At 43.9% G+C, this 24,242-nt stretch overlaps 1 protein-coding gene and 1 long non-coding RNA gene across 5 annotated transcripts in view; one reads left to right on the forward strand and one right to left on the reverse strand.

The window, feature by feature from the left end:
* Oseg5 (intraflagellar transport protein Oseg5) overlaps positions 1-24,242 on the forward strand; it is a 43,887-nt gene that overhangs the window by 11,503 nt on the left and 8,142 nt on the right. For all 4 annotated transcript variants that reach the window (XM_075679785.1, XM_075679786.1, XM_075679784.1 and 1 more), the window contains 7 exons: positions 8,521-8,595; positions 10,119-10,282; positions 11,968-12,032; positions 16,852-16,984; positions 17,289-17,436; positions 18,704-18,875; positions 19,817-19,906. In XM_075679785.1, coding sequence (XP_075535900.1) covers positions 8,521-8,595; positions 10,119-10,282; positions 11,968-12,032; positions 16,852-16,984; positions 17,289-17,436; positions 18,704-18,875; positions 19,817-19,906 — 847 coding nt within the window. The remainder of the gene's footprint in view (positions 1-8,520; positions 8,596-10,118; positions 10,283-11,967; positions 12,033-16,851; positions 16,985-17,288; positions 17,437-18,703; positions 18,876-19,816; positions 19,907-24,242) is intronic.
* Positions 12,134-24,242, reverse strand: part of LOC142571443 (uncharacterized) — an 85,811-nt gene continuing 73,702 nt past the window's right edge. Inside the window, exons 4-7 of the long non-coding RNA XR_012825880.1 lie at positions 22,703-22,896; positions 18,695-18,859; positions 17,283-17,408; positions 12,134-12,777 (exon numbers count right to left, since the gene is read on the reverse strand). This is a non-coding gene — a long non-coding RNA (uncharacterized LOC142571443). The remainder of the gene's footprint in view (positions 12,778-17,282; positions 17,409-18,694; positions 18,860-22,702; positions 22,897-24,242) is intronic.

Consider the following 24,242-nt stretch of genomic DNA (forward strand, 5'->3'; position numbering starts at 1 on the left):
TAATGCTCCTGCTACTTTCTAGTGCATGGCTTTGCTAGTGCATGCCTTTGCTACCTGGACGATGTTATTGTTTTTTCGACTACTTTTGAAAACCATCTTACTCGCCTGCCCACTGTGCTTGATGTTTTTCGCTGTCCCCGCTTTCAGCTTAGCCTTCAACTTAGCTCGTCAAAATAACGCTTTGGGCGCTGTCAAATGTGTACATTCAGCCACATTGTTGATGCTACCGGCATGCAGCCAAACCCTAACAAAGCCTGCCGGTTAGTCAGTCCCCTACTCCAAGGTCAGCCAAGGACGTCCACAGTTTTCTTGGCCTATGCTCATACTTCCACTGTTTTGTCCAAAATTCCAGAGCCGCAAGGGGGCACCGAGCAGCGCAGTACTGCTTGCATCGCACTCTGCGTTTTGATGTGTTTTTTGGTAGACTAGTGCTTCCACCCACGGTACCGAGATACCAGTCGACTCGTGAGGATACAAGGAACACGGGTGTGCTACCCACGCGGCCCTTGGTGAAGCTCGTGGAGCCCAGCGATCCTACAAACTCGGACTGCGGAGCAGCGTCGATAACCCTGACACCAGCTCGGCGCAGCAGCCGGTGCTGCTCCGACGCGTGAGGAACACGAATGGCAGCAACCGTTCTGCCTGGGCATGGCTACGGGAACGCTTAGCAAACTTCAGACGACAACAATGCAAGGTGAGACCACACCAGCAGAGAACATGGATCTAACAAATGTAGACAGAACAGAAGACGGAATAGCAGGCTCCGTTCGCCACTACGCTGGGGGACGCCAGCAGACGGACGACGACTGGCAGACAGTCCTGACACTACGGCAAAAGAAGCAGCAGGCTCGAGAGTGCAAACGAGAAACGGACTCAACGGGCAGTGCTAACCCTGCAAAACTAAGGAAACAACGAAGAGGCATACCCAAACTTCCTCCTCTTCCTAAGGATGACTTCAAGATAGTTTTCAACCACACCAGGGACTGCCTTTGAAGACTATCAGCACGCCGGCCGTTGCCGAAGCGATCGTCACGGCCTGTGACTACCAAATAAGAAGTGAGCAATTTTTGCTCCGTATAAAGCCCGGCTCCAATATCGCCATACTTTCGACATCGAGTCAGGAGGTCGCGGAGCAGGCACGCCGAGTCCACTCCCTCACTATCAACGGACGTTCGCATGACGTTAACGTATACGCTGCCACCGGAGAGGAAGCTATCCGAGGAGTTATACACAGGCTTCCAACCCGAACGCTGCCAGAGACGATCATAGCAAGCATACGTATACGCACTCAAGGCATCAAACTTATCCAAGCAATAATGATTGGAGAAACAAATAGTGCCGCCCTTACTTTCTGCGGCCCGTCACTACCTCGGGTGGTGTACTACAACGGAGGCGAACTCCTGTGTCATCCTTACTGTGCTACTGTTCAGGTGCGCCAAACATGCCATGGAAAAGGGCATCGGACAGACATCTGTCCACAGCCCGACCTGCGAGTGTGCCAAATTTGCGGACTCGGAAAACCAGTGGACGGACACCCGTGTGAGCCAAAGTGTGGCTCGTGTGAGGGGGCCCATGTTACCAGGGACCGCAGCTGTCAACGACGCCTCAAGCAACCGAAAAAACCTCAAGTCAGAAAGAGCACTGACAAGCGCAATGAAGGGCAGATAAAACCACGCTGGTTTGCCTCAGAGGATGAGGAATCGGACTACACAAACGGCCATAGGAACGACCAACGCGACCGACAAGGAAGGACGCGATCGCCATCTCCACACCGACTGAACGCTCGGTCCAGATCAGCGTCACCTCACCCGAGAAGATCCCGCCCTCGAGCACGAGAGCGCGTCCAGGGAGGAGAAGCAAGGCAGACGCAACGATCATCCAGAGAAGCACCAAAGGCGGCCTCCGTTCTGACAAATCCACAAGTAAGCTGGGCAGCGGTCGCATCCTCCACAACCACACCTATCACACAAAACGAGGAGTAAAAGAAAATAGTTGCCGAAAACAGACAACCTAAGGCAAGCTTGGACAGCATGAAAAATTAACTCGAAATGCTTAAACGACAAATGGCAAGCATGATGACGCATGGAGGAACCCATAAAACAAACGCACCCGCACAACTGTCCAACACACAGACGAAAACAACACAGGCCAAACCACTATCACAAACGCAGCCTATAGAGCAGACGCCTACACCCATCACTCATCTAGAAAGGAAACTAGACAATATGTGCGCACAAATGCAATTATTTTTTGCAGAGCTTCACAATCTTAAGTGGTACGTCGACGACTCACTCAAAGGAGTAAAAAAAACGCGAAAACGTCATAGCAGCCTTAGCCCGGAGAATCGAGAACCAAAGGTCACCGTAACCACAGAGACAGAACATTTCGAGAGCCCGTACTCTGGCTAATTACACACCTACTGCCGATCACTACATAAAAAACATGCTGCACTTATACAATATATCAAGGCGGCGCTCGTCCCACCTGACATTATTTGTCTTCAGGAAGTGGGGAAAATGCGGATACCTATTGGGGGATACCGTTTTTACGGCGATTCGAACTACCCTGAAGTGGTAGCATTGGCCCGCAAGGACCTGACAATCACTGTCGCCATAGCACCTAGCGTAGAAATCCACCACCAAATACTCACCATTTGGCCAGTTAAGAAGGGTCGTCCCAAGTGCCTGATAACCAATGTATACAGCCCCCCTAGGGTTAAGAGGGCCGATTTTTCATTAATTTTAAGTCGTGTATCTACTTCGCTCTCAACGAAAGACCAACTAATCTTTCTCGGAGACTTTAACGCTTGGCACTCCGCATGGGGTTATCAATGCGACACCGCCAAGGGCTTCAATCTACTACGAGAAACTCAGCCCCACGAACTTGTACTGATTACGCAGCCAGGCACTCCTATAAGGATAGGAAACAGCGTTGCCCGGGACACCACGCCGGACCTTACGTTTGTCAACAATGTGGCAGGGGTCACCTGGTGTAACCTAGACGAAACGCTAGTTAGTGATCACTATCTATTGTGTATCAAAGTTAACACAGCTAAAGTTTGACAGCCCCTAGGGGTGGCAAGGCTCACTGATTGGAAAAGGTATAGAGAACAGCAACAGGCTGCTTCCTCATTTCCAGCCACGGCCGCAGGTTGGACAACTTTCCTCAAGGAAGCCCATGCTGCCACCACCAGAGAGATCAAGACCACAACGGGAGCACCAGCAGTAGACAGCCATCTCGCCCACCTCTGGGAGGCCCACAGAAGCCTCACCAAACGCTGGAAGCGGCAGCGGCGTAATCGCAAACTTAGGCGCCGAATAGCCCTGCTGGCAACCGAATCCAACACCTATGCAAAGGAGCTGAATAATCAAAATTGGCCCAGCTTCTGCGACTCTCTCAGAGGCATCCTCAGCACCAAGAAGACCTGGGCCATTCTTCGGTGCATGTTAGACCCAACTAGCACGCGCACCGAGACGTCTAACGTCATGCGACGGCTCTTAGGAGAATGCAAGGAGAACAAGAACTACTCGAGCACCTAAAACACACCTACACTGGTGCTGCCCAGACATCTTCACGCATTATCAGAGAATACCAAGGACAGGATAACTCGAGCTTGGACGCCCCCATCACCTTCTCAGAGCTCTACGCAGTGGCACAAACTTTCAAGAAGAACATGGCTCCTGGACCCGACCAAATCACCAACGCAATGCTGCGCAACCTTAGTGACGTAGCCCTACAGCACTTAGTCGACTTCTTCAACGAACATGTCTGGCGACCGGATGGAAGACTACCGCGAGAATGGAAGGAGGCAGACATCGTGCTTATACCAAAACCGTGCAAGCCGTGCGAGCTCAACCATCTCAGGCCCATATTGCTCACGTCTTGCATGGGCAAGCTCTTTGAACGAGTAATTCTAACCCGACTCGAAGCCCACATCAAACGAAACTCACTCTTCCCTGAATCCATGTTCGGTTTCTGCAGGCGAATCTGCGCATAGGACGTCTTTCTTCTATTAAGAAATGAGGTGCTCGATCCTCCTCCGGGCAGTATGGACAGAATCTTGCTAGCACTCGACGTCCATAAAGCATTTGATAACATTTCACACACTACAATACTAGACGAACTACGAGATGTCGGGTGTGGAGAAAGAGTATTCCATTACGTTCAAGACTTCCTGAGCAGCTGCTCCACGAAAATTAGGACTGGGTTCAGTACGTTCTGCCCTGTATCGCCTACCAGATAAGGGCACTCCTCAAGGATCCATATTGTCACCAATTCTGTTTAACATTGGCTTACGTAGAATGGCCCTGGACTTACAGAAGAACCGGAACCTTGGCTGCGCCATATATGCAGACGACATTACACTCTAGGCCTGCAAAGGGTCCTACGGAAACCGACAGGACACGCTTCAACAGGCCATCAACACCATTGAAAGCTATATGAGGCGAGCAGGCATGAGGTGCGCTCCAGCGAAATCGGAGTACATTCATATTAGACCTAGACATACCCAAGCGACCAGGGCTCCGGATCTGCAGCTCACCTTGGAAGGAGAGCCCATCAAGAGGGCATCCCACCTGCGCGTACTGGGAATGTGCATTCAAGAAACGGCCAGCGTTAGCATAGCGCTCTCCAATCTCAGACGCGCTGTTCGGAGCATAACCGGGCTCATTAGCAGAGTTGCACGCAGCAGAGAAGGCGTGACCGAAGCAGACACCATGCAACTAGTAAACGCCTTCATCATTAGTCGTCTAACGTACGCCCTGCCTTTCCAAACCACGTGGCGTAACAACATCGAACATGCGGATAAGCTCATAAGAATCGCCTGTAAAGCAGCACTCGGCCTTCCTGAAAGCACGATCCGACTGAACAAATTGGGAATGATGAAAACTTTCGAGGAATATGCAGCAGCCACACTAATGGCGCAGCGTGACCGGCTAAACACGACACCTCAGGGACGCTCGGTTTTACAAAGACTTCACTATCCACTGACACCACAATATTGCGGCGACGAAACAATACTACTGCCATCTGAAATCCGAGAGCGGATCCACGTCGCGCCAATCCCCCGTCACATGCACCCAGTCCATCATGCGGCTCGGAGACGCGCTCGGGCAGCCACCTTACTAAGGCGGCGAAGCGATCCGGATACTTACTTTACAGACGCAAGTTCGTATCAGAGGAATACAGGCACCCTCAATACATTTGCAGCAGTCGCGACTAGCCAAGGACGAACAACCGCAGCAGCATCCATACACACAAAATCGGTTGCAACGGCCGAAGCTGTGGCCATAGCCCTGGCCATACGCGCCGCGGAAGCTAAGGGCCAATCGGCCTACGTGCTGACAGATGCACAGGACGCCTGCTGCCTCTTCCTTGGGGGGGCTTTATCGGGCTGCGTCTTCCGCATCCTAGGAACGGAACTCACCCTGGATCATTGCGTTACCTGGTGCCCGGTGCACACATTGATAGCGGGGAACAAACGGGCGGACCGCTTGGCTCAAGGCATGACAGGCCGAGCCGAGGGCCACACCGCCCGAGAGAACACCTCGACACCCGGTGCGCAATGAGAAATCCTCGAATTACAACGGCTAAGTAGGCGAACCAAAGCCCTTCCTCACCCAGACCTAGACAGGAGGCAAGCACGGGACTGGCGCCGCCTGCAAACAAACACTTCCCCACATTTATACAGGCCACACAAAATGTACCCAGACAAGTACAGCAACAAATGCCCGTGGTGCGAAGGAACACCGACATTGGAACACATAACATTCCAGTGCGCGTTACGTCTGGCGGCTCCATAACTCCCATAACTCTCCATAACTGGTCGTGGGAGGCGCGACTCGCGCAAGTGGTATTGGGAAGCCAACTGGCGGCCCTTGACCAGGCCTGGCGAGCTGCTGTAACCAGTGGGGCCCTGGAGGAGGGGCTCCACCCACCATAACCAAACAACCTATACTACAATAAACGTTTACTCTCTCTCTCTCTCTCTCTCTCTCTCTCTCTCTCTCTCTCTCTCTCTCTCTCTCTCTCTCTCTCTCTCTCTCTCTCTCTCTCTCTCTCTCTCTCTCCAAAATTTCACGGAAAAAGCCCACCCTCTCACTGGCCTACTCAAGAACGACGTCATTTTCACTTGGGATTGTGAGCAAGTGGACGCCTTTTCATTGCTCGTTGCCATCCTAACGAAGCCACTTGTTCTTGCACATTTCAACCCGTCAGCCAGCACAGATGTTCGTGCCGATATCAGTGACCATAGTATTGGTGCCATGCTTGCACAACAGCAGCACGGATTACACCGCATGGCCGCCTACGCAAGCCGCCTTCTATCAGCATCGGAGCGAAATTACTCCATCACAGAATGTGAGTGCTTAGCTCTTGTCTGGGCCATCGCAAAATTCCGACTGTACCTCTACGGCAGACATTTCTCAGTTTTTAGAGACCACCATACACTTTGCTTGCTACCCTTGCTCAAGGGCCACACTGATCGCATTGGCCCTTAGGCACTACACTTCCAAGAATACACATATTTCGTGTTCTACGAATCTGGACGGCTTCACCAAGACACCGACTGCTTGTCTTGATAGGCAGTTGATCCCCCTGATACACTGGAAGATGTGCCTGAAGTGTTCCTTCTCTCCATTACAGACTTTGTGCACATAGCTGCCGAACAGCACCGCGACTCATCTTTGCGGCCTATTATACATGGTCTCAACTCTCCACACTCTGACCCTTCACTACAGATGTTTGTGCTTCACAACGACACCTTGCACTGCTACAACACCTGTCCTAACGGTGCTGAGCTCTTGCTTGTTGTACCTGCACATCTTCACTCTGTTGTTTTGGACCAGCTTCACAATGCACTGACTGCCGGACACCTCGGCGTATCACGTTTGTATGATCGCATCCGTAGGCACTTCTTTTGGCCTAGTCTCTATCATTCTTTGCGACAGTACATTGCGGCTCGTGACCTCCGCCAGAGATGCAAGACACCCGCCCTACTGCCTGCTGGCAGCCTTCAGCCCCTTGGCATTGCTGATGAACCATTTTTCCGTGTGGGCCTCTACCTTTTAGAGCCTTTCCCTGTGTCAACCACTGGCAATAGATCGGTTGCAGTCGCTACTGACTGCGTAGTGTGGTACGCTGTGACAAGAGCACTTCCCACCAGCTGTGCTACTGATGTAGCCTATTTCATTCTTTATGATGTCATCCTGTGCCATGGTGCTCGTCGTCAGTTAATCATGGATCGTGGCCGCTGCTTCCTGTCTAAAGTAGTCGACAACATTCTTCGTTCCTGCTTAACCAATCAATTCTCCACTACGTACCATCCACAGACAAACGGACTTGCTGAACGCCTCAACCGTGCCCTTGCAGATATGCTTGCTATGTACGTGTCTGAGGACCACTGAGACTTGTACATCAGCCTGCCTTTCGTGACCTTCGCCTACAACTCTTCCCGTCACAACATAGCTGGCTATTCACCTTTTTATCTACTGTTTGGTTACAACCCACCATTGCCCATGGACACCATAATCCATTCTCATGCAGATGCATCAACTGCCTATGCTCGTGATGCTCTTGCCCACACTGACATTGCCCGCCAGGTTGCCCGTGATCGCTTATCAGCTTATCACAGGTTAACCAAAAATGTCTTTATGACTGCTGACACTGGGAGGGGAACTTCCCTCCGGGATCGCTCGTCTTGCTGTGGTTGCCGTCACATTGTGTTGGCCTATGCGAAAAACTTCTCTTGTGTTATGTTGGCCTTTACCGTGTCACATGGAAAGTCACTAATGTGACCTATCAGATTGCTCCACTGAACCCCAAGTCAGCATCTGCAACAACCACGTGTGGCATATTCCATGTCTCACACCTTAAACTGTAGCACTCTCGACCCAAGCCCTAATTGTAACGGGACGGTGCTTCTGCCGCTGGCGAGTAATGTCATGGACGGCAATCCTGTGGTCGATACTTGGATGATGACGACGACAATGGTGCGGCTATCTGGTGTGCGCGCACTAGCCATACCATTGCTGCGGTGTTGTGCATCTTGCCTTGCAAATGTATCCTTGTATATAGATTCCCCCCATAACAATATATATATATATATATATATATATATATATATATATATATATATATATATATATATATATATATATATATATATATATATATATCAAACACTAAGTTCTTTATTTATATTTCTAACAAAGCACATAGGAACATTGTCATGGTTGAAATTACATGGTTGTTGTGACTGCCTTATAGTGTTGGTTACATATATAAGCTTAGCCAAATGAGCCATAATGTAATTCAGCTTCAAAAGATGAGCTGATTATCTTCAGTTACATTTTATTCTGCCATTTTGTTTTAGTTTCATGCTTTTGGTTACAGTTACCTTACTACTTACAATAAGAGGCCACAGGCTTAATTATGTGCAGTAATTTACAGGCATCACTGTACATTTTTAATCCATCAAAATTGCGAGCAATCTCTTACTGCCCTCTCACCCTTCTTTTGCAGCAAAAGCAATTGGAACACTCCTCATATGTTTGATCTGAGGGAAGGCAGCATCTGCCTCATCTTACAGGCCGAGAGGTGGGTGCTGCTGTGCTTGTAGAGACAGTGAGTTTTGCCCTGGATTAGTTCAGCAGTTCATGAGCCTTCACACATCTTTGGGTTATCTTGTTGCCTGCAGTAGATTTGGATAGTGTATATTCTTTTCTCTTTCCCATAATTTCTGTGTCCTTGTTGAGTGCTTTGTTGCCATTAACATCATGAAGTTTCATACTGGGTTGTTAAAAGAGGCCACAGAAAGGAAAAGTTGGAGGGGAGCTTTGAAGACTACAGGAGGCGTTAACCTAACCATATGGCTGACATGCTATGCTAGATTTTCAGGATGAAAGATGTAAGCGGCCTGTGTGAGTTTCTGTAGTTAGATATAATAGACAAGGAACAGATGTGATGCTGCTAACAGATTGGTGAATACGTTGGCATTGTAACGTTGGTGGCCAGCAGCAAAATCACAAGCTTAGTTCGCTGTCGCAAAATGCTGCAGATGGCATTTATCAGGCCAAGAGAATCGTACTACAGTTCTTCTTATGCAGCAATCTCAGCTATGCTGCACTTAAAATAATTTTGCTTCCATTCCGTCACATGGTTTCTCGTTTAGGACTTCGTTGTGCACTGTAGCGCAGACAACAATAGATGCCTCTTGGGCCTATGCTGCTTTTAGCATTCGTTCAATGCTGTAACAGCACGCTTTGTAAGAGTGTCAATTTTCGGAAATAAATGTGGCAGGACCAAAGCAGCTGCAGTGTATTTCCTTTATTCTGGTATTTCATTTTATTGTTGTCATGGTGGCATGACAATATCATGTTGATCACTTCTTGTTGCAGACTAAACAGGGTGAGCAGCTTTGGCACAGAGTGCGGCATTAAGAGCTGTTTGCAAACTAGCTTTTTCATTGTTGTCCAGATGACATGATGGTAATCATTCCTTGTTATGGAGTACTGGTTGCAACCAGGACACAACTGGAGAGCTTTTCTGCCGAGCATGGCATTGACTTTCGTTTTGTAAAAAGAGAAGCAGAAACTTCATTCTCAGCACCAGAATACTATTGGCATCAAAAGAATGCTTAACTGTAAATTTAGTTTTCAGGCCAGTTTAAGTCTTGCTTGATTTCTTGAAGAACACAGGTTCAGATTTGTAGGATTTCAAATGGTTTTATTTCTGTGTGCTAGTGCGTATCAGTCGGTCTCTTTTCTTCATCCTTGCCATCACGCATCACGCTTCTCTTCCTCTCTCTCTTACCCCTGCCAGCACAGAGCAGCTAGCTAGGAAAATGTAACTTATACCAACATATCAGCACCCTTTGTTAACACTCTCACTTTGTTTTATTTTGTGCGTTCTACTACTTTATGGCAGTACAAGTAGCATCTGTATGAAAGCATGGCATATACCATTGCCCCTGCAGTTATTGAAACCGGGAGTGGTTGGTGTGCTACTAACAGTGCTTGTCCTTGATTGATTTTACCACCTGATCCAGGTCGTAAAATGATCCAGAGCAGTTCATTTTTTTAAACATAAATAGTGATCATGTTTCATGGAATGCCCTACAGGTACTTTGTGCTTGTCGAGAGCGGTGGTGTCTATGTATACACATATGATGGCAAGTTTGTATGTGCGCCAAAGTGGGTCGGCATGCGTCCAGATATGCTGAATCACTTCACTGTGGCTCTTAGCAATGCCCTGTTGGCAGTACGGGACAAGGCTGATGAGAAAGGTATACTCCTCTTTCAGTTTCGTAGCATGGGTGACCTTGTACCAGTGATTTCATAGTTATCTGTTTTGCAAACTCAGAAAACTCGGGGTGGGCAAATATTTGGAGTTTCAAATAAGAATTGAATATTACACACAAACTACTTTTCATATTTGTATTTGAAAAGTAACTATTCAGTATTTTAGATATTGCAAACTAACCAAATATTTTTCAATAACCTACAGTTCGTCTTGCTGATGCTCTCCATCTGCTAAACAAAGTACTGCAAATTGTCAGAAGTGGGACAGCAACCAAAATTTTCGAAACAATGCAGAAATAAAATGGGTAATGCAAGCTTTGTTCTTGGTTTTGTGGAGGATTTACTTTGGATTTTTGCTTGTACGGTCATTTTTAGCTTTCTAGTCGTATAGCAGTTTTATCTTTTATGCCACAAACAAGTTTTTCTTGCAAAGATGGTTTCCTTAATGTATTTCCGGCACACAAATCCTTCAGCAGATTTTTTCCCCACAGCTTTTGATTTTTTGTCAGCAACCATTTATTTACCGTTTCTGGAAAGTTTGTCTTACAGTGGCCATTCATTCCTAGAAAACTTGTTTAAAACCAGGCTCTAAAGGTGTCAATTGAGAGGCTATTCATGCAGTTCTTCTATTGGCAATTAGTTATCTTGTGTTTAAATCTAATCTTTTGACCATGATAGCTGTATTTTTTTCACTAGTCAGTAGAGGTGTGTTGCTATATTATACCGAAATAAATATTCCTGCTGTAAATATATGCGATTGCATTTGACTATTCTATTCCATGTTCGATACTTACTATTCATATCTGATTCGTATGCACAAAAGTTGGTATTCACCCACCTCTACAGAAAACACATGGACTCGGAAGAAAATAAATCGTATGAGACAGAGGGAGGCTGCGCTTGTCCTTTCCTAATCATTCCATTCATAATCTCTCTCTCTCTCTCTCTCTCTGTGTGTGCGTGCATGCGTGTGCGTGTTTTCTCTCTCAGTTAAGCTCGAGCCATCAACTGCCCATTTTTCTGCCACAGCCTCTGGACTTGTACCAGTTAGTTTAGTAGGTGCAGGTCAGCATAAATGATAAGTGCTTCCAAACCAACTTATTTTCATTCTTATGCCGGTGGAGTGGACATTTCAGTTTTAAAAAGACTTCTCATTGCACGAATAAGTTAGTCTTGCTAAACATGATGTTTAAGGCACAAGAACATGTACTTGGAGAAGGAAGGACAGGATCGGAGAGTGCATTCAATGGTTTGGGCCAATGAAACACTGTAAATAAGCAAAGAAAAGTAACTGCTGTGGACATTATCAGAGTGCGCACAGGTTCCACTTCTGATGAACTTGTGCTCTGCATGGGCAAAACCAGTGCCACGAAAAGAGACTTGCCGACTGCATTTGTGACTTCTGATTCTCTTCATACCTTCAAATATTCACAGCATAATTATGTTTCCTGCTTGTACTATACATCAGCATTGGTTACCGCAGTAAGCTTGCCCTGTAAGTTCTGTGGTCTTGATAAAGTGGGTTTTGGATCTTTGAGATGTGTTTTATGATTACAACAATAGTGTAGCTATGAAAATGGCATGTTGCATAGTTTAGAGCTTCAGTGTCTTGTTCTACATAGCCTGCTTTGTCTATGAAGTGGTCTCATCTAAATGGTATGGCTTCCAGTGGTGTATTTGTTCGACATAAGGACTGGCAAGCCAGCTGGAGACGGGAAACCATATACACACAAGGTCTGTCCCGAAAAGAGTTCATGCTATGCACAAAATGCACCTATGCCAATCAAAACAGGCACTGCATGCATTATTGAGCGGCACATGTATTCTTTCTCTGGACTCTCTTTCTCTTTTAATGTTCTTTATTGCAGCTTCCTCCTTTGTTGCGCCAAACACATGCTCGAGAGCAGCACAATACCACTGCACAAACGCTCCGTCATGTGGCTTTTTTCATGTTTTGCAGGCTTTCTTTGCAACCCGAAAAAATGGACTAGATGAGACGTATCGTACAGGAAACAATTCAATCGGCAGTTTCTGAAGGTGCTCTACAAATCTGCATATCATACTTGGAGTCCTCAGCCAATAATTAAAAAGTTGGGTAATTAAACTTAATTGATTAGTGAGTTATGGGGAAAACAAAGAAATTTCTGAGTTACTATAGCCCAGTGTGAATAGTATGTATTCGGTTCAATTCGCTTCTGATGCGCCTTTCATTTTTAAATTCTTGGCTCAAGTTACGTGTTACACCTTGTATAAACAATTTAGCCCAAGTGAAATTTTATTGTAGTTTGCCATTAATTTGAAAATTTTATAATAAGGAACAAGTCACCAAACACCATGATTGATGTGACCATTACACTGAAAGTAGTGGAGCAAAGAAAGTGGATATGACAAGAGACTTGTGGAAATCTCCCAGCCATCGTCATCTTCCTTGGCCGCCTTTTATACATGGCGTGCTCCGGCGCGCGTCTCGTACCTTGTGCTGCGAGATTAGAAAAAAGGAAAGGAAAGAAGAATAAAAAAGAGCTTCTTCTGCTCCTGCCATTGGTCTTAATGGTTTTCAGGTCTTTCGCCCACCTACTCACTCATTGTTGCAGTGGACTTAACCTCGGTCCCTACAACATGGTTACCCGGACGTGATTGTACGACAAGCACGACATTGTCGACGTCGTGCTTTATCTAGATATAAGTATATCTGGTTAGACACTCAAGTTAGATTGAAAGCAGCAGCTCATTTCCACTTGAGTAGAAGCTGCAAGTTTATGGTTGGTATCAAAGAAGATTGGCGTATACTTTTGTTGCATAGTGAGTTCCACCAGAAAAGCAAGATTTTGCATCAGTTGAGATAATTTGAAAAGCAGTTAGGCCGGTGAAAGTTACAGTAACGCAAAAGAATTATGCAGATCCAACATACAATTTGGAATCTATGTGAAGCAAAGTTTTCGTGAAGCAGTTCATGAAATGCTATAAATTTGCCCATTTAATGCCCTGCATCTTTCATGTAAAGGAAACTGGCACTCTGCATGTGCTCTGCACACCCATGCTATGTAATGTGACAACTCTTATATTACCTTGTTTTTCTTCATTTGTTCTTATCTACTTTAATTGTACTGCCCACATCATGGCCCATCTCCCATTGTGGATGTATGCCATAGCATGAGAGTCAACACTGCCATGAACATGCAGCGATCATGCTAAAGAGCTAGTTGCCGCTGGCACAGTATGTACGGCCGGCCCTTTGGGCAATCCCCTGTTGAGGGTATGTGCCACAGTATGTAAATTATAATCATCATCAACTCAGAGCTAGTTGGCACTGGCATGATGGGAGTACACGTGCAGTTGTGGCCTGCCAGTAACGATGGTGCTAAGTTGCCTGACGATGGACCAACTATGTCATGGGCAGAGTTGCCACCAGTTCAAGATCGGCCATCATCAGTAGAATTGGGATCAATGTGTGATGCAGCTAAGAAGCATAGAGAGCTGTCCGACAATGCATCAACTCAGGAAAGTAGACCTGGGCTCCCAAAGTGTCAAAGTTGATAATACCACTTTGGGGAGGGCCTACTCCTGCAGATGTCACTGGTGTTAAAGTGCAATAAAAGGTTGCCAATGCATCACCTCATCAAGGAGGGAGTGATGCACCTATGCAGCAGCATTTAAACGCTGCACCAACATCAGTAATTATGGCAGGCACTCTTCCTTTCCATTTTGTTCGTGGCTTATGCATTAAGCGGTGGCAAGTACAGTTCCTTCATTGCTTACGCAGTAGGAAATTAGATATTGCTACTATCCAAGAAACAAAGATTGCATCCAATGAAGACAGAGGTTGCTCTATCTCCATTCCTATCTGACTATAAAGTTTGTGTAAGCGATGCAATAAGCATTTCCGCTGGTTGCATATTATCTTTTTTTTTTTTTAATGTGATGTGGTGCATTTCTGTACAGATAAGGAAGGGCGCCTAATATGTTGTGATATTGATATCAGTGGCATGAGTTTTAGATTTGTGTGTGTTTATCCCCCAAACAAGTTAGGTGAATGAGAATGTTTCTTTTTATCTTTAGAACAACATGTTTGTACTGATCATGGATTGGTCCTTTTTGGAGACTAATTGTGTATGTAATGCACAAGATTGTAGGTCCTTGAAGCTGAGACGTGATCCAAGTAGGGATGTTGTGCAACACCTGATGTGTGATTATCAGCTTGTGGACAGTGGGGAAAATGAAAAGGCAGGATGTCGCTACATGCATTTCCAGGGTACCTAGCGTATAAGTCTTGATTGAAATTACTTTTCACTTAGAGCACTATCTTATATTTGTGGTTAAAATGTGCACCCTGTATTCTTCAGTAACCATTGCCTGGTCTCAGCTTCTTTTGGTAGCCGTCGATACCAAAGTCAGTGCATGAGCTGGGAATTGTGGAAATTGCATAACCAATTACTTTAGCGTGAGTACTTCCTAAAGTGAGTTACTGAGCTTGTAGCTTATCTGTCATGCTGCAACGACTTGCCTCTCTTTGCTCTGTAGGAATTATTCAAACATGAAGTTAAAATGTTGGCTATTGAAGGATCATCAATCCTGGCCTTTGAAAGGAAGAATAATTACAAGGAATTGTATAGACTTCTGGGTGAACTGCATGAGTTTTAATGTCTGTATCCGGGTCAATATATTGATGGTATTCATAGTGCCAAGGCACGGTTACATGCTTTGTACAGAGAAAAATATTAAGGTGCACTGGTGCATATGCGAGTGTAGCATTTTCTGAAAGAGCAGCCTTGCAGTAGGTTTCTGGGTGATGAGCACCGACACGCACTGTCAAAAGAAATACTAGATATACAGTATAGTGAAATAATTGTTAACAAGCCGATTCTAATAACTAAAGTATTTTTTTAACATTATCAAAAATTATTTCGAGGCCATAAGCCATTGGATATAGATGCGTCTGCCAGCAAATATGTATCATTGCTGCCCCAGTTAAGTCAGAATGGTTGTGATTATACAAATGAAAATGTTGATATGAATGAAGTAACTGAATGCATTCATTTGTTAGCGATAGGCAAGATGCACAGCCCAGATGGCCTTAGTGCCGAATTTTATCAGTGTTTTCATTGCCTCTTATCACCCTTATTACTTCAGGTGTACCGTGCGGCCTTGGAAGTAGGGTATCTACCTGCCACAATGTTTGAAGGGTGCACTGTCCTTATAGCCAAAAGCATTGATGAGACTAAATTACAAAAAGTGGATGAATATCCACCTAGTATTTCCTTATGTAATGTGGATTATAAAATTTTTACACTGATACTAGCTAGTTGTTTGCAAGTCGTGATAAGGTCTGTGGTAAGTGATCATCAGACATGGAGCATCAGAGGCAGGTCTTTTAAGACCAACATTTATTTTGCGAGATCGGTGCTAAAATGTGTAGCTTAAGGGATTGAGCAGGTAGCAATGGTGTAACTGTATTTGGCTAAGGTTTTCAATAGGGCAAATCACTCATTTCTGTTTAGTGTACTAGAACATATAAATATGGGATCCCGCATCCTTAGAGGTGTCAGAATATGTTGTGCTAATTACTCGACAAGGTTGATAGTCAGCGGCTCTCTCTCGAACTTGATTAGGCTTTTAACGTCAGTAAGACAAGGATGCCCTATGTCACTGCTTCTGTTCTGCTTTTATTTAGAGCCTCTTTGTATGCGAATTGTGGAAGAAAAAAATGTCCGAGGGTTTAAATTGCTGTCAAATAAGATTTGGGTTCTTGCGTATGCAGATGACGTAGCCTTTTATTTACTAATAAAAAGTGTGTAAAGACTGCTCTTGCAATTACAGAAGACTTTTCTACTGCTTCTGGTGCTAGTGTTGACATTGAACAAATTTTCGGTTTTTGGTTTTCGTTATGGGCCACTATTCCATAACTCTATGCAGGCATTCAATGTAAAGAAGATCTACGCTATTTGGGAGTACCTCTTTCGCAGTATCGAAATTGCAATACTCATTTGTCAGGGGAAGTTAGAAAATTGCAACGTAGAGTGAATTCATGATGAGGGCAGAATTTGTCAACGTTCAGTCTTGCTGAAGTGTGCAATGTGTTCTTAGTTTTCCGTCTCCACTGTCAGGAAAGTCTGGGAGGGTTCACAAGGGAATTTTCGCATTAATAATCTCTGCCCCTCATGCTCAGTCAGTAATTTCTCTCCTGAGGCCAATGTTCTTTTGTTAGGGAGATAGGTTGCAGAGATAACTGATTATTCCTGGCCAAAGTGGTTGGTGTTCAGAAATTTACGTCAAGGCATACACATAATTGGTTCCATTTAGGCATCTGATATCAGAACAGGTCTTATAGAGCAGCGTACAGCCTGTGAAAGTCAGTGTCCAGGGCTAAATAATTGCCAGGGCTAGATAATTTACAAAAATAAATATCTTACATCATGCAAAAGTATTGTAGCATAGAAATCATGATGTCTACATCTCCCTTTTGTCCTTCTATGCCAGCACTAAAATGTTGTCCATGTGTGTCTGTTGAAATTCTTTTTCTAATTGTCTGCTGTCCCTGCTGTGTCCAATGCAGATCGAAGTGACACAGGTTGGCATTGACCAGTGTGCGCCATTGATTCACCGTCGACTAGCCATCATTGACAAGAACAAGGACCTCTATCTTGTCAGCCTCCGTGATGGGAAAACACTCCAGAGCATCAAACTAGGTAGCAAGACAAGCATATGTTATGAATTCTTATAAGCGTTTCTTGGATACTTCATGATTTTGCAAAATATGTAAAGTACAATAACGCTTTTTGCCTTGTTAAATCTTCCAAATAGTGGTTTTTCTAGATATTTAACGTCCCGTTGGTATGTATTGCGAAGTAACAACATGCGTCTTCTCTCCTGTGTCTCCTGTGTCGTGTGAGAATTTCAAGATAATGAGTTTGCAAATGTACCCATAATAGCCATAGATAGTATGTGTAAATACAGATGCTGAAAACATGTTTAGGTCAGTGTTACCTGCAGGTGTCATGACAGGATCCTTATGCTGGAACGACGCTTCCAGCATTTTAGTTTCACTTCAAGAGGGAAAGCTGATGATATGGAACCACCCAGATGTCGCCTGGATTGATCGTAGCCTTTTGCCTAGCACGATCACAGAGAAAGAAATGACGTGAGTAATGAGGAACGCCTTCACAAAAAGTGCTGTTAAACATGCTACAGCATAGTAGTAAGGGACAGTTCATTACAAAAGTTACGCTCAGTATGCCTAACTTCCCTTCCAAGAAGAAGTGCATGCCATTATCTCCTTGTGGACATAGGCATTTTACAAGGCCATATTGAAGCCAAAACTCACCCTCACTCCCTTTTTGTTTTCCTTCACAAATATAGACAAAGCTGTCTTATACTATTTGGTTGTCAAATGTAATGTCAAACCTGCTTAGGACAAAAGCACTAATTCTTTGAAAAGGCCATCACTATATCAATAGTTTTTTATATCAAGACATAACATAAAAAGCATGTCGAAAGCTAAGGTAATGCAGATAGTTGTGGTGAGCTACCGCTTTACTGAAAGAACTAAGTGAAGGCTGCTTGCTTTCACAGTACACTTCCTTCAACAGTCTTTCCTGGCTTGTTCAGGCCTTTCAGCTAATTATCACATAGCTGTCACGGTTTATTTATATTTATATATAAGTGTCAGAAACACAAAAGGGGACTTGCAAGCACGACATCTTGAATTAGCAACATGAGATGCCTGTAACATGCATACAAGATATGTGTATCGTTGGGTTGTGACACAGCACTTTTTCAACCTATGTGTTGGAGAAGGTGCTTGCAAACTCGTGTAACCATGCACTTTGTGTGCCACGAGATGTGTATCACTAAATATCAAACGCACTGTTTCTGCATAATTTTTTGCAGTGGTATTGCAAAAACTCATTTTATTTTTTTATTTGTAAATATTATACTTGCTTGTGTGATTTGATGCAGTGGTACTGCTTCACTGTACATTTCTAAGGCTGCTAAGTGTGTCATGTGTTACACATTAGTTGCTTGGTGTCATATTCTAGACAAATATTGATTAACATGTTTGCTGCAGCAGTACTTTTGGAAGTCTCGATTTCTGTGCAAGGTGACCCACCAGTGTGTTATTTGTCATGTTCCCGCGGTGTGTTGTGGCCCACCGGTGAGTCACCAGGGGGTTGTGCTCCTTTGAAGCTTCCTTAACGTACAAGTAGACGACGTGACAAAGCATCAGACCATAAGCAACAATAATTTTTCCTCTTGGCTGATATTTAGCAGAGATGTTGCTTTCACACTTGAGAAAAGGCCTGCACAGCCTCACAGGGGAGATCGTGACCTACGTCGCAGTGAACACGTTAAAGAAAGAATAAGTGTGTTTAGGTTTACTTACCTAATGTGTTCCTCACCTCTTTCAGTGACCTGGGCTACAATCCTCACATTGTGAGCTTTCTTGGGTCCACAGTATTGGTTCGAAGGACCGATGGATCATTGGTTTCTTTCGCCTTTCCCCCTTATGCTGCAATTCTGCATGGTTATGTTGCCTCTTCACGGTGGGACGATGCTCTTCGCCTCTGTAGGTTTGTTAAGGTATTGAAATGAAAACATTTTTTAATTCACGAAAACAATAATATGATGAAAACCTGATTTGCAGTGGCATCCTTACGGTGTGCTGCTTGTTGACAAAGTTTCGCTGATAAGTGTGAGATCACAAACAGTGTCTGTACAGCTGTCACATGTAGAACCATTAAATTTTTTTAAGATGCAGAAGACTTGCTGTGGCCAATCAGTGGCTATGGCACACCTACAAGCTCTCCCGAATTCTCTGTGAATTAATTTTATGTATTTGGATTCGTTTACAATTATATGAATGGTGCATCAAGTTTTGCAAAAAAATTTAAGTTTTGTACGTGAAAAAGTTTTAAAGGTATAGAAAGATGGGGAGGCATAATAATTGCTAAGGAATGCATGCAAAAGAGAAGTTGTGATAGTACACGCACCACCCTGTTGTGGCAGCGCAAGATGTCATACGCAAGAGGGGTACCTGCTTTGAGCGAATTTATTCAGACAGGTTCATGGAGCAGGGGAATTGGTAATGTACCAGAGTCGCCAGAGAAAGTGACTGTGATCAGAAAGTGGTGCGTTGCTTGTCACTCTCTGCTGTTCTATATTTGCTGCTGCTTCTCTGACGTCATTAGATAAGCTTTCATTATTGCGTCTGAGAACTTGGTTATGGCGAACACAACTGGCTTATACTGTTTGAATACATATCTTTTGGTCGAGTTAGAATGCCCTTGGGTGTGTGTATAACATTTTGTATTATAACTGAGAATCAAATTTTATGCCATATATTGTTCAACCTGAATTATTGTGAGTACTGAATCACAACTTCTGTGATATATTGTGATGGGCAGGTAAGCAAATCATATTGAAAGGGAAAAGAGTTGATTGTGCTTAAAATGATAATTATGTATTCGCTATGGCATTGTTAGCTTTTATTTCGCAGTCTAATCTTCATTCCCCTCTTTCAGCTTCCCACCTTGTGGGGCTGTCTGGCAGCAATGGCTCTGGGTGCACGAGAACTGCACACGGCAGAAGCAGCCTATGCTGCTATTGAGGAGGTAATCCTACGGCTTGTTGATATTTTTCTTCTCTGTTTTGTTATTTTAAGAGCAGATACAACGTGACGCAAGGAGGGAGTTTTGATCTCTCTTTTTCAGAACTGCCATTCATTTTCATGCTATTTTTGTTGTTCCTTTGACTTGCAGTGTACAATTCAAGATGCTGTACATTTTCTTTCTTTTCTTTTTTACACACCCTATCATGCTCTAGTCTTTTGCTTTGGTATCATGTAGTGGCCTATTTTACACCTTAGTTAGTGTAGCGTAGGTAAAATTCATCTGTAAATGTTTTAATGTTAAAGTATTCTGACCACATATTTTAGACCCATCTCACCTTCCTCCTTTTTAGGAAATATTTATGCATTTTTCACAAATATTTGCCACAGACACTATGAAAACAAATACATAATTAGACTATACAAATTGAAGATTATGGGCATGAGCTTGTTTTGCTACATTAATCATGAACAAGGCTTTATGCTAATTGTGAAAGCTCAAGAAAGCCAATCAATGTTGCATCACAAGAAAAACATGTTTGAATATTATACAGTGACATTATGGTGAACAGAGAAAATATTCTGTTTTCTGTGTTTTATGACACAAAACTAATGGGAGCTACACTTATTAGGAGACAGGTTTCTCTACATTCTACATTCAGCTATGCTGGCAGCCAGGACCTGTGCACGCCATTGGTACCGAAGCTGAACAAAATTTGTAGTTGCTCGAGCCATTGTGAGTGTATTATGTGCACATAAAAGTGTAGTAAGCTAAACATAAACTTGGAAATGAAAATTTTCAAAGGCAGTCCAACCTCTCAACCTATGTCTCCAAGCTCCAATTATAACAGCATAGTTATGTGCGTATGTCACATGCCGAGAGATAGAGAGAAGCAGGGAGGTTTACCAGATCTGTGCCTGGTTGGCTACTCAGTGCTGGGGGAAGGGGAAAAAGAAGAAAAGATTAAGAGAAAATGTCAGGGTTACCTTCGACACCTTTGACTCAATGTGAAAACTTATCAGCAATGTACTCGGCAGCACAAAGCGCAACCTCACACCATAGAAGATTGCCGTTAAACATGTTGAACTAACTGGCAAAGCACTCACAGATCACACTTCAACAGCCACTTTGCAAGCATAGGTATATTTGTGCTGACTTTTTTAGAATGATAGGAATGCGTAGGGCGATGGGTAAGGGGCTAAGCTAAAATGCCTTACTCTAGTTTTATTTTATTATGATAATATAAGTAAAATAATTTTAGTCATTTGCGGTGACGTCGCATGTCCAGCTGTTCGAGTCCTGCAGTGTGCAGTAGGGCTGTTGGGGATATATTCCAGCTGTAACAATTAAATATAAACCTGACTGCCTTACGTTGGACATTTTCTAGTTTCACTTTGTTACTTTCGGTCCAGGGATACCGTACTGCCACAGCATTGGTCGTACATAGGTTTTATAAGCTAAATGCTTTGTTTCTTGAGTAGATTGTGCTGGTGTTCTTCTCAAGTAATGCAGTTGTCTAAGGGCATTTTGTTTCACTATACGAGATATGCACATTCCATTGAAGGTCCGAGGTTATGTGAATTCCTAAGTATTTAAAGGTATTTACAACTAAGAGAAGTTCATTCGCTATGCAATATGTAAAGCGTAAAGGATTCTTTTTATGTGTGACAATCAATGCTGCGGTCTTTTTGGAATTCACAGTCATTTGCCACGTTGAGCACCAATTTTCTATTGCATGTAGGGAATCGCTTAAAAGAAGTTGGTCGTTAGAACTAGAAATTTCTTGATAAATTATACAGTAATCTGTGAACAGTCACATTTTAACATGTATGTTTTCAGCAATACTAATGAACACTGGAAAGAAAAGGGGACCTAGGACAGAGCCCTGCTGAATACCAGAATCCACTGGTACCACATCACAAAGAACACCATCGACAACTACACTTTGACGTGTGTGCGAAAGATAGGCTTCAATCCACGAGAGTAGGCAATCATATTTTAATATGTGTTTTGATTTCAGCAATAATTTGGGATGCGATACGTGGTTGAACGCCTTCCCGAAGTGAAAAAAAATTATATCAACTTGACTTTGCCAATCTAATGCTGCTGCTAAGTCGTGAACAGTTGCAATCAGTTGCGTAATAGTGGAAAGACCCTGACGGAACCTGTGCTATCGGTTATCAATAACGTGATTCTCCTTGAGAAAATGAGTTATGTGTTTACAAATGCTGTGCTCTAGCAATTTTACGGAAGTGCACAAAAGAGAAATCGGCCTGTAGGAAGAAGGTGTTGATGGGGTTCGCTCTTTAGGAACCAGAGTGATTTTTGCGAATTTCCAGTCTGTCGGCAACTCTGAACATTTTAGTGATTTCTTAAAAACTGAAGTTAAGTACTTCGCGCACCACTCGGCATACCGGACTAGAAAGGTGTTGCGTATTTCATCGATACCTGGTGACTTCTTGGTGTCTAAGTTGAGCAGAAGAGCTGACATGCCTTCCTCAGTTATACAAATGTCAGCGATTGGAGGTAAATCATCAATGGAAGAGGACTGTGGTGTGAAACAGTCATCATGTGTGAATACCGAACTGAAGTACTGGTTGAGCGCCTGTGCAATTTCTAACTTGTCATGCGTAGTTGTGCTATCTGTGGAGCCAAGGACCGATTTCTTGTGTGGCACGAGATGTCGCCAGTACTTACTTGGAGCTAAGACAAGAATGTTTTTCATACGCACTGTGTAGAAATGGTGTTTAGCCTTACGAATAGCGTTCCGTAACGACTGGCGCAGTCCGGAATACTTACCGGCTGTGGTTGATGAAAGACGTTTTGTACGTTGACGTCTTGCTTTTTTTAGTTTATGCCCCAGATCTCGCAATGTCTTTTGTCATCCATGGATTGCTGCTGCGCACTGCATTCAGTTTTCTTGGCACAAAATCATTTATGCATCGGTGAACTAAACTTTTGAAGAAGGCCCACATGTGCTCAACAGAAGAACTCTGTAATTTATACGAACAAGAAAGAGAAGAACACTAACTGTATAGTTCATCTAAAATATTGGCATCACTTGCACGTGAGAACAAGGGAATAACTGTCTCTTTCTTCTGAAGCTTTGGTGTAGGGTGCAGTTCCAAGGTTAGATTGAGCATGTTGTGGTCTGATATCCCTTCTAAGACATCCACATGGGGCTTGCGGCATAGCAGGTTGGCAGCAACAAGGAAGAGGTCCAGAGTTGACTGTGTGCGATTCTGTACGCGGGTAGGCTCAGTGACTAGCTGAGTCAGATTATGCAAGAGCGCCACGTCGAGGAATGATTGACAGGCACTAGTGAAAGCCTCTGGAATATCGATTAACCAATTTATTGACAGAAAATTGAAATCCCCTGTCAACAAGTTAGCTGAATGGATTTCATTTTGGCATAGGAATTCATTAAGCTTTTCTGTAAATGTATTATTAGAGTTTGGGGGGCGATATGATCCCCCAATGATTAAATAAAATTCCTCAAGGAATACTTTGACTATTATACTTTCTAGCCCATCAAGGCTTGGTAACCTTGATAGTCACAGAGATTCTTTGTATATTATTGTGACGCCACCACCGTGACCATTTCTGTCACTCCTGAAATTATAATAACCACACGGTGTTACTTCACTGTCATAAATATCTGGATGTAGCCACGTTTTCATCCCTACTACAACATGAGGCTGATATGCTAAGATAATGCTTTCTAAGTGAGTTAATTTGTTCGTTATACTTTGGGCATTGACATTGATACACTGGAACGTCTCTTTAGGGCAGTCACTTATTCATTGTGTTCCTTTTGGACTGTGGCTTTCTTAAACGATTGGAATCCTTTTCATCAGAGTGCTGTCCCATTTAAACATATCATCATCTATCTTAATCTTATTGTATACAAGTTTTACTTTCCTGCCTTCATTTCTGTCCTCAGCTGCACTAGCCTAGAGCTTTTTTCTAATTGTCCTTGTAGCAGTGGAAAAATCCTCAGACTCATAGATTGTGCCTCCCTTAAATTTGTGACAATTTTTAAGTATATTCACTTTTTTGCAGTGATTTGAACAGTTTAAGAATTATTGGCCGCGATTTGTTTGCATGTTTGTGCCCTAGCCTGTGAATTCTTTCTATCGAGGAGACCTGTACGGCCAATGTTTCCTGAAATAAGTTCACCACTGTCTGAGAAAGTGATGCCGAAGTTTCATACACCTTTTCGTTGATACCGAATAAGATAAGACTATTGCGGTGGCTTCTATCCTCAAGGTCGACCAGGTTTCTTTCTAGACTTTGGACAGTGCTTTCCAAACCAGCAATCTTAGAGCCTAGTTCTTTT

The sequence above is a fragment of the Dermacentor variabilis genome, chromosome 2 (assembly GCF_050947875.1).
Source record: "Dermacentor variabilis isolate Ectoservices chromosome 2, ASM5094787v1, whole genome shotgun sequence".
Classification (NCBI taxonomy): Eukaryota; Metazoa; Arthropoda; class Arachnida; order Ixodida; family Ixodidae; genus Dermacentor; species Dermacentor variabilis.